Below are 11,258 nucleotides of genomic sequence, written 5' to 3'. Positions count from 1 at the left end.
CATGGGCTTTTCTTTGTGCCTTAAATTCAGAATTCTAACAAAAGTGTCATAATATGAAAAATGTTGAAGTTATCTTAAGGTGGAGGATGAGCTTTGTGGAGTGTCATCGATTTCACAAATTTCAGACAATTATCCAGTATGGGTAGCTATTTAAGATGCTGTGGATTGTAGAATGATTCCTGAACAAATTATTCTTTTGAGGCGGACCTGTTTTCAACTCTTTGAACCGAGAACCGTTTCATTCGAAAAATGAACATTTGAATGGGTTTTAAATTGATATTTTTTTAAATCAAAGAAACCAAATTAATGGTGACTTTTTAAAAAGAATAAAATATGTCAGGTGTCGCGTACAGACGTAATTACGTGGTGACGTAAAAGCTGATTTAGCTTTTTGGAATCGGTTCTTTAAAAAGAACTGTTCGAAAGAAAAGAGAAACTAGTCTGTCCTTCCATCGTTAAAGTAGATAGACATTAGAGTTTGTTTGAAGAGGTCAGGACTCAGGAGGAGTTCATTGGCGCGAGGTGGTAAATAATAAAGCTCTGCGCTCGAGCTGTCGGCAATCCCAAGCGATCCTGTCGCCTAGCAACATGGCAAACTTTCCCTACTGCAAACAGTCTCACCCTGGACATCGCTTCCTATTCATCATTATCTTCTGTGCTTTCATAAGCCAAGTGTTGCTTCAAACCATGAACTCTTAGATTAGAAATAAGGCCTACATACACTTGCAATGTCGAAGTCACCCAAGAAAAAGGCGTCCTCATCTAGCCTCGTCGCTTCCTCACCTGGACACTCTCCCAAAAAAGAGTAAGATTTGACTAATACAACCTTCCTGTGTTGATGGTATCGAAATATTTCAATAATATAGATCAATCACAGCTAATATAAATATTAAAACCTTTACTTCACTATATATCTTCACTGTATTATGTTTGTCATTAGCTTACAGAAGTTGTTTATGTTTTAATTAGTAGGCTACAACATTTGAGGTATTTACGGATTATTTTGCCACTTTTTTACATTAACAACAACAGGCCTATAGGTTAATGGCATAGTTCTATTAATGTTTCACTCCTGTTATAACATAAAAATGCATTAAATTCAGTTAGATTTGCTTTTCCTGAAAAAATAAATAAATAAATAAAAATAAAAAATACCAGTGTTTGGAATTAAAGAGTTAACTTGATAGTAATATGATAATAATAAAAATCGAAAAGACCAATCACTAGTCAATACGCAAATTCAAATGCTTACATTGTAAGTACCAGTAATGAAATGATTATGTTAAATAGTGATCTATTTTAATAGATTACATTAAAAAGCAAAGCACTGTCTCTAGAGCGTCTTCAGTGGTCAGTGCATCGGAAAGCCCAGAAGAGCCAAAGAAGATTCTCATCTCTCTCTGGCCGGAGTGGAGCGACACTGAGGTCAATGCAGAGAAATGGGATGCAACTAAAGCCTCTAAGGAGAACAAGGTGAGTATTAATGAAAAGAACAGGACTGAATATTCAATGTTTTTCAAAATAATGTTAGTCCATTGGTAAGAGAAGAAATCTGTTTCAGCAAACTGCTTGGCTTGAGAGATGTAGCTTTGCAATTGATGAGTCAGAGTGGCTGGCACCATGCACTTTTAATCAGTGTTTTTTAATTTCTTTTATTCTGTTGTGTATTTTTTTCCTCCCCCATTTGATTGCAAATCTAAAACCATACTGAGCCTTTTATGTAACAACATTGTCAACAGCTCTTTGATGATCCAGAAGGGAAGGTTGAACTTCCTGCCTCCTTGAGATTACACACTTGGAAACGTCCTTCAGAGTACATACTTGATAAGGTAAGAGTTTATCATCCGCTATAGAAGTGATTACATCACTGGCAGGTCCAACAAACTTGATAAAACTGCATGAACCTGGGTATGTAAAGTTAAACAGACTTTGTTTTTTTTGTTTTTAGTTTTGACATAAAGAATTTTTGTTAGCTACTTTTCAAGTGTACTTGCTTTGAGATTGTTTGAGTACAATATGAAGTACATGACCAACAAACACGTGTTTGTGTTCAGTTTGCTCTTTAATTGCATGTTTTTTATGAAAATCCAATCTTATCTTCAATGACGAGTTTAATTCTGTTTATGCATATTTCATATGAGTTTGGGTTGTGATTAAATTACCTCATGCCCAGCTGAACATTTCACAATTATTCCTCCATTTTGATGAGTCTAGGCAAGTCATGGGATGCTAAAATGTCACAACAAGCAGCAAAATCACAAGGCAGACAAGGCTAGGCACTAGAGCTCTAAAACCAATTATTTTTGCCATCTGACTAGCTGTATTTAATATATAATTGAGAGAACGAATGAAGGTCAGCTCTGTTGTCATTTCCATGGCAACAATTGGGATAAAAAGATGATTGCTGTGATTCTTCTCTACAAGTATGTGAGTGATACTAAGAGCCTTCAATTTACATGTGATTAAAAGTCCATTTACAGAAGATTATCAAATATTCATGGATTCATGTCCCTCAGAGGGTCAATATGATCTGTGATAGTAATGGGAAGAAAACATTTGAGACATTTTTCTAGTGAGACAAATGAGCAATATCACATGGCTACGGGTGTGATATTGCATTTGTACAACAGTTTGACGGCACAAGTGTGTAAATAACGTAAGGAATTCTTCGAAAATAATGCGCACCCGAGGTGGTAATGCAGCCACGACGTGAAGCGGAACAGTGTAAACTCCTAAAACTACAGTTCGTGGTACAACAAGTGTAGTATTCGCAAAAATTTGCTCAGCCGCCATGACAGTCGCTTCAAGCGGAGTGATGCAAACAGTGAAAAGGTAGGAGTGCTGTTATCACTAAAATATCACACGGCTATCAGCCAATCAGATTCGAGAACCAGACAGAACTGTTGTCTAAATTTTAGTATTTATAATAGACCTAGTGAGCAAAACTACTGTATAATCACTTTCAATAATCATTGGTCAGTTAGATTTAGATGTTTTATGGTGCAATCTCAAATAATCACAGAGTTTGGGGTCGAGTTGTTTTTTATGTTTTTGAAAGAAGTCACCAAGGCTGCATTTATTTGATTTTTTTTTTATACTGTGCATGACTCCAGTCTTCAGTGTTGAATATTCTTTTAAAAATCATTCTAATATCATGTTTTGGTGCTTCTTATTATTTTGAATGTTGAAAATAGTTATGTTGCTTAATAATTGTGAAAAAATATGATGTGGATTTTTTTTTTTCGTAACAATGTAAAAGTCTTTACTGTCACTTTTGATCCATTTAATGTATCTTGCCCTTTAAAACAGACTCCTGTTGTGGTGGACAATAAATCTGCCTTTGACCTCACCTCAGCAAATGAGCATTTACTCTCAAGTGAGGTGAGTCAATAAATCACTTCGGATGGCTTGCGTTACTGATTAGAACAAAGAATGATTAGTTTAGTTGGCATTAACTTACACTGGGTCACTCCTCGCCCTGCGCGTCGATTTCACAGCTTATTCGATGGGTCATTAGTGAGTTCTACATTCTGTGGAAAGTCTGCAACACAGGAGATGACAAGGCCGTCTCCACGGAAATGGTTCCCAACCTTTGGAGACCCTGGGAACACATCTACTCCCTTTGTAAAGCAGAGAAGGATCACATGCCTCTCTATAATGCCTATGGGAAGTATGTCATTAAACTCTACTGGATGGTAAGTTCAGGTTGAGTATAGACACCATATTAAATGTTTTTATTGAAAACCTGTTGTGAACTACATTCAATGCATTTCCTTTCAGCTTTGTGTCCCTTTTGTGGTTGAATAACTAGAACAGTTTTGTAACAAAAATTCAATGAAAACTGAAAGTTATGTTCTTCATTGAAAAAAAACTGGAATAACTAAAGGAATAGTTCAGCAAAAAATCATAAACTCACCCTCATGTTATTTCGAAACCACATGATTTTTTTTTTCACAAAAGGATCTTTAATGAATAAGAGGTTCTGCATGGTAATACACAAAATTGCTAAATACAGTTGCATGAAAAAGTATGGGAACCACTTGCAGAATCTGTGAAAATGTGAATAATTTTAACAAAAATAATAGAGATCATACAAAATGCATGTTATTTTTTATTTAGTACTGTCATGAGTAAGATATTTTACATAAAAGATGTTTACATATAGTCCACAAGACAAAATAATAGCTGAATTTATTAAAATAACCCCATTCAAAAGTTTGGGAACCATTGATTCTTAATACTGTGTGTGGTTACCTGGATGATCTACGACTGTTTTTTGTTGCTCCAGAAGGAAATTAAAAGCATTATGATGCATTAAAAGCCTGGTGGTGAAAACTTTTGAACAGGATGAAGATGATTCGGAAGCAACAGAAGATACTTGCATGTTTCCTGGAAGACACATTAAGTACAATTTACCTTGATCTTCAAATTCTAAAAAAAGTTTTCACCTCCCGGCTCTTAATGCATTTGCTGCGTCCCAATTCGCCTACTTATACTATGCCCTAAAAGTATGTACTCTTTCTGTAAACAAAAAGTACATACTTTTGAGTGTGTAGCAAAAGAGTTGACAAGCTTTGGGACATACTATCACGTCATACAATTGCGTCTTTGTTCTCTGTCGCGTCCTGTCACCGTAAACTGGCCTGTCAATCATCTTACATCCTCCACATTTCATTTAGCTAATTTCCTACTATATCGGAGAGAAATGCAGTACCACATTGATCTGCAGTCGCGAGTCTTTCATGTGGAGAACTCTCCTCAAATTAATGCATAATGATACATTTAAAAGTTAATGGCCAATCGGATCTTTATAAAAGTCCACATTGGTATTGCAGATGAAATTTAACATGGATAACATTAAATAAATATTTTCTATCAGGTTGAACTGATTGTTAGTCACTCAAACCTCTCAGCGTCGGTCGCGCATATCCACCATGTTTTGTAGTTTTTTAACACTTTTTACTTGTGTTTGTAGTTCTGAACTGAATCCTCATCCAAAGCGCAATGGGTTGTGGGCAATATTAGCTTTTATATTGTGCACAGATCCACACTTCGAAAATCTACCGGAAATAGTAGACCATCCGGGGACTTTTGGCATACTCTTTTCAACATACTATGCTTTGGGACACACTTATTTTAATCTCACATACCATTTAGGATGGATAGTATGGACATTGGGACGCAGGGATAGTGTTTCCTTCTGGAGCATCAGTGCATTTTTTAACCTTTTTTAATAGTCATGTTTGAGTCCCTCAGTTGTCCTCAGTGTGAAAAGATGGATCTCAAAATCATACAGTCACTGCTGGAAAGGGTTCAAATATGCAAAAAATCCTTGAAAACTGAAGAATCCGGAGGACCTGGAGGATTTTTCTGAAGAACATTGGGCAGTTTAACTGCTTAGAACAAACAAGGGACTCATGAACAACCATCACAAAACAAAAAAAGTAGATCGTAGATCATCCAGGTAACCACACACAGTGTTAAGAACCAGTGGTTCACAAATGTTTGAACAGGGTTATTTTAATAAATTCAGCTATTTTTTTTTTTTTTGTCTTGTGGACTATATGTAAACATCTTTTATGTAAAATATCTTACTCAGGACAGTACTAAATAAAAAAATAACATGCATTTTGTATGATCTCTCTTATTTTGTTAAAATTATTCACATTTTCACAGATTCTGCAAGTGGTTCCCATACTTTTTCATGCAACTGTATGCTATAGCATTAAAATGTACACAACGTGTCGTGCTGCTCAACACCTATTGTAGAATTTGTACACATTCTAATGCTAGAAGGACACTGTGTCCTTTAGGCAGTGATTAAGTGAGAACACAATGCTTATCAGGGAGCCGAGAGAGTTGGTAGAGCCGTGACTGTCAGACTGTTCTATCCTCTGGACACGGGCAACTGAGAAACAATTTTTTACCTTAATGGCTCCTGTTACTAAATGAGCAAAAACTGACCTGCACGCTGGTAACAGTGATTTGTTTGAAAGGTGATATCAAAGAATAGTAAAGTAGCGCTCTCTCAGGTACAAGAGCATTTTAGATAAGGCCTATGTGCTGGGCATTAGTTATTTTGTTGCTGACTGATCTTCTAAGATCACTCTCTTTAATATAACTCCATTAGAATTAATGATGTTTATCACAGCATTTTACGCTACTGTGTACAAAATACACACTAATGAACCACAGGCTTTAAAGGCTCATCTGGCTTCTGATTGATGCACCTTTGGTTTTGTTTGTATTAACTAAGATGTGTTTGATGGTGAGAAGATCATTAAAGACTGAATTTTTTATTACTTGGTATATTTATATACAGCACATCCACGAGTGAATTAATGTTAGCAAATTTTGAGCCACACAAATCTGACTATTAATAGCCTATTAAGATGGAATGTGCCATTATTATATGAAAACTTTTTGCAGCACACAAAAACGGTTTTGGATGCTGAATTTTACGGAGATATTTATCTCAATAATGATAATGAATGTACTTTTTATAAGAATTGTTTTCTGCTTTTTAGGGAAATTGGAGGAAGATTACTGTTGATGACATGTTACCATTTGACAAGGATGATAACCTGCTGCTTCCTGCTACTACGAACCAATCAGAGCTTTGGCCTATGCTGTTGGCTAAGGGCATACTAAAGGTGGCCAGTACTGAGTGAGTATTTTTAAACATAATCCAAGCAATAAGCATTTGAATTGTCAAATAATTGGTTGAATTAGTTCACAAAACCAGTCTCTTGATGATTCATTCACAAATCTGACTGACCAGGTTCTCGACTTCAGCTTACGTGACTTGACACTAGAATAGCTCACTGCAGTGGAGGTTTATTAGTGAGTAACGACATAAGTTTCAGTCTGATCATAACAGAAAGCTTGGATAAAATGGGCCACTTTTATGATATTTTGATGATGCTTCAGCATCCTTTTTGAAATGGCAGTCTCCATGCATTGCATGCAAAGGAGCAAGTACATTATTCCCAGAAATTTGGTTTTGTGCATCCCAGAAGAATGAAAGAGTAGACTCATTTTTTTCATGGTGTAAATGTTTAATCTAGCTTAGGAAGTGAGCCGTCTCTGAGCCAGTTAATCATTCATGGTTCTAAATAAAATGTTCAGGAAACAAAAAGCACAATAGTGTGCTTTCCAGATGTCAGTTCCCAATTACCACTTATACATGCTGTAGAATTCATTACTGCCAAGTTTTGGCACTATAGTGATCACAGTCGTGACTCACCTGAAGCCACTGTACATCCTGTTTGAAGTGTGCTTGTGCTCTTGTGTGGCAGTGATAATGATGGAATGGTTTTTTGCGTGAAGATGAACAGTGAAATCGTGCAGTTAATTAATAGCTGCCGGATTGGTTGAATACAGCATCCCGTGAGGCACAATTAGAGCATCAGCCATCTGGTTTCTTCAGAGAAAGAGAGCAAGAGGTCACACACACACACACACATAGACATGCACAGATCAACGTCTGATATGACACAGTGGAACTGGAACTGAGTATGCATATTCATGCAGTCTTTATTGAAAGGAGAACCATTGTTTTTTTTCTGGTATTTTAGGATGTACCCACACCTATTTGTATGTATTGTAGGGCTGTCTGGCTAACAAGTAAACTGTTGTTGTGTAATGGTGATATTGTTTTCTTTCTCCAGTGTTTCAGTCTCAGGCTCTGGGAGAGAATTTAGAGATTTTACAGTCATCCACTGTCTCACCGGCTGGATACCAGAGATCATTCCTTTAAAGTGAGGCTCTCTTCAAACACTTCCTCTTAAAAATCTTAAAGGGTTAGTTCACCCAAAAATGAAAATTATGTCATTAATTATTCACCGTCATGTTGTTCCACACCCATAAGACCTTCATTCATCTTTGGAACACAAATTAAGATATTTTTGATAAAATTAGATCGCTCAGTGAGGCTGCATTGACAGCAAGATAATTTACACTTTCAAGTGCCCAGAAAGGTACTAAAGACATATTTAAAAAAGTTCATGTGACTACAGTGGTTCAACCTTAATGTTATGAAACGATGAGAATACTTTTTGTGCGGCAAAAAAACAAAACAACGACTTTATTCAATTTCTAGTGATGGGCGATTTCAAAACACTGCTTCATGAAGCTTTGAAGCTTTACGAATCTTTTGTTTCGAATCAGTGGTTCAGAACATGTATCAAGCTGCCAAAGTCACATGATTTCAGTAAACAAGGCATTGTTACGTCATAAGTGTTTCAAAACGTTTCGAAATTTCAATGGTTCACCACTGGGTGGCGATGATCTCTGTGAACCCATGAATCAAGTCTATAGGTTATACCTGATCTCTGATCAGTTTTATACATTTAGACGTTTTAACTAGACATTAATAGGTCTATAATTAAAAAGAACAATAGTAGTTAAAGGATTAGTCCACTTTCAAATAAAAATTTCCTGATAATTTACTCACCCCCATGTCATCCAAGATGTCCATGTCCTTCTTTCTTCAGTCGAAAAGAAATTAAGGTTTTTGATGAAAACATTTCAGGATTATTCTCCTCATAGTGGACTTCAATTGGCCCCAAACGGTTGAAGGTCAAAATTACAGTTTCAATGCAGCTTCAAAGGGCTTTAAACGATACCAGACGAGGAATAAAAGTCTTATCTAGCGAAATGATCGGTCATTTTCAAAAAAAAGAAAAAAAAATTATATACGTTTTAACCATAGATGCTCGTCTTGAACTAGCTTCTCCTCTTCTTCTTTATTAGAATTCCGGCAGTGTAGACGCTGCTAAGTGTATTACTGCCCACCACAGGTCAAAGTTTGAACTAAATTGTCATATACAATATGCTAGTGCAAGTATATTACAATTAGTTCAAACTTTGACCTTTGGAGGGCAGTAATATACTTAGCAGCGTCTACACTGCCGGAATTCTAATAGAGAAGAAGAAGAGGGCTAGATCAAGACGAGCGTCTATGGTTAAAATGTATATTATTTATTTTTTTTTTTTTAGAAAATGACCGATTGTTTCTCTAGATAAGACACTTACTCCTCATCTGGTATCGTTTAAAGCCCTTTGAAGCTGCACTAAAACTGTAATTTTGACCTTCAACCGTTTGGGGCCAATTGAAGTCCACTATAAGGAGAATAATCCTGGAATGTTTTCATCAAAAACATTAATTTCTTTTCAACTGAAAAAAGAAGGACATGGACATCTTGGATGTTATGGGGGTGAGTAAATTATCAGGAAGTTTTTATGTCAAAGTGGACTAATCCTTTAATAGTCTCTTATTGGCCTGTTTAGCCTGAGCCATCCATGGAACAAACAAAACAAGCACTGAAAATTGATAAAAGAAGGCATTTTATACATACACTTGATATTCAATCTTATTATATGATTTATAGATTTTACTTTCAATAAAACATTTGCAGTGGGTTTGTAAAAGGTGTTTATTTGCATGAGTTTTTAATAGCAAAACACTGTTCTGACCAGGATTCGAACCAGTTGAGAACACTATCCACTCCCCCACATACTTCCTTGTTTGGCACAAACAACATGTACGTTATAATTCATCAACGCTTGTCTGAATCGTTGTCAAGGTTATTTCAGATCAACACGTGCAAGTGACCACTAAGTGTCACCGTGGAGACGGGTGACGGATTGTTTTGAAGCCTTGACACAATTCCGCTCATTTGCTTCAACTGTTTCAGTGTTTCACGAAGCCTTGCTCTGCCCATCACTAGTTCACAGAGATCATCGCCCCCCAGTGGTGAACCATTGAAATTTAGAAGCTTAATGAAGCAGTGTTTCGGAATCGCCCATCACTGGAAATTGTTGAATGAAGTCGTTATTTTGTTTTTTTTGCACAAAAAGTATTCTCGTCACTTCATAACATTAAGGTTGAACCACTGTAGTCACATGAACTGTTTTAAATATGTCTTTAGTAGCTTTCTGGGTACTGAAAGTGTAAATTAACTTGCTGTCAATGCAGCCTCACTGAGCCATCGGATTTTATCAAAAATATCTTAATTTGTGTTCCGAAGATGAACGAAGGTCTTACGGGTGTAAAACGACATGAGGGTGAGTAATAAATTACAGAATTTTCATTTTTGGGTGAACTAACCCTTTAATGTACATGTTACATACTGTACCTTCCTAAAGTTTTCAAATGCTGTGGGGTATTAGTCAAAAGTCAGAATAAATTAATTATCATTTATTGGCTAATATGCTAATTATTTAAATTATGCAAGTTAAAGAATTATTTTTCTAGTTACATATTAATTGCACAGTTAGGAATGGCCCTTTGGCAGTTGTGATGCCTGATTACTAGATTAAATGTGGCTCAGGTTTCTTTTTTTAAGATTATATGGTCTGTACATCTTTATCGCTTTACAGAGTGATTGCCAGTTAAGGTTAGTACACAGTGTAACAATTAGATCACAGTTTAGATATGCTTTATAAATACTTAAGTATTTTTCTGTTCTTAACTCATTTTTTTATTTAATTTTTTTTATAGGTTTCAGCATCCCCATGACCCTACATAGGACAAGCAGTTTATCTGTTTTATAAATGCATGTTGTTAATCTAATTGTGAACGATTCATCCATGTATATGTTTAATTTTTTTTCTTCTTTTTTTTTTCAAAAAAAAAAAAAAAGGACTTGAACATTTTTTGTCTCGCATTCCGTTCTGCCACCATCCAATCCACAACCGATGGACAGAACCAAGTACCCAAAGTACATTTTTTTTTCTTTTTCAAAGATATGGAAGAAAAGACCTGTCGCTACTTCTGTACATTGTGACTTAAATTGGATTAAATTTGCAATTTTTCAACACTCTTTTTTTTTTTGAGAGCTTTTAGTTAAGTTTTATTGTTATTAATCCATTCTCTCTGCCTTTAGCTTTGTCTTGATGTCTGTGGTATGTGCTAACAAGCTTCATTAAGCTGTGCTCTGCGATCCACAGAATGTCCTTCTTTTCCTCAGTGTGCACAGATGCCACCCTTATTAGGAGGAAATGGGCTGCAGACACTGTGCTGTTGTTCTGCAAACAAATGGCTGGCCTTCACTGTTGTTCAGGCTTTATCGAGTTACTGCAGGAATGTTGTTGTTTTGAAATTAGCGTGTAACTTTCTCTTCTCTAGTGTTTGACTCTGTCTCTTTAGTTTGTTGTCACTTCCTCAGCATATCTGCTCTGTTTTGGGAAACACGGCATGGTGTCTTGTAATTTACGCTCTGATGAGTTTCCGTGTTTCAGAGACTCCTCAAGAG

General features: G+C 36.0%; 1 protein-coding gene across 3 annotated transcripts in view; it reads left to right on the top strand.

Moving 5' to 3' along the window:
• The first annotated feature begins 224 nt into the window (after positions 1 to 224).
• Positions 225 to 11,258, top strand: part of adgb (androglobin) — a 48,098-nt gene continuing 37,064 nt past the window's right edge. For all 3 annotated transcript variants that reach the window (XM_051875668.1, XM_051875667.1, XM_051875669.1), the window contains exons 1-7: positions 225 to 805; positions 1,338 to 1,473; positions 1,740 to 1,829; positions 3,310 to 3,381; positions 3,498 to 3,695; positions 6,528 to 6,667; positions 7,671 to 7,760. In XM_051875668.1, the coding sequence (XP_051731628.1) occupies positions 729 to 805; positions 1,338 to 1,473; positions 1,740 to 1,829; positions 3,310 to 3,381; positions 3,498 to 3,695; positions 6,528 to 6,667; positions 7,671 to 7,760 (803 nt within the window). In that variant the 5' untranslated portion in view covers positions 225 to 728. The remainder of the gene's footprint in view (positions 806 to 1,337; positions 1,474 to 1,739; positions 1,830 to 3,309; positions 3,382 to 3,497; positions 3,696 to 6,527; positions 6,668 to 7,670; positions 7,761 to 11,258) is intronic.

This window comes from Ctenopharyngodon idella, chromosome 20, assembly GCF_019924925.1.
Source record: "Ctenopharyngodon idella isolate HZGC_01 chromosome 20, HZGC01, whole genome shotgun sequence".
Taxonomy (NCBI): domain Eukaryota; kingdom Metazoa; phylum Chordata; class Actinopteri; order Cypriniformes; family Xenocyprididae; genus Ctenopharyngodon; species Ctenopharyngodon idella.
The sequence above is the reverse complement of the archived record's forward strand: the minus strand, read 5'-3'. Positions and strand labels throughout refer to the sequence as shown.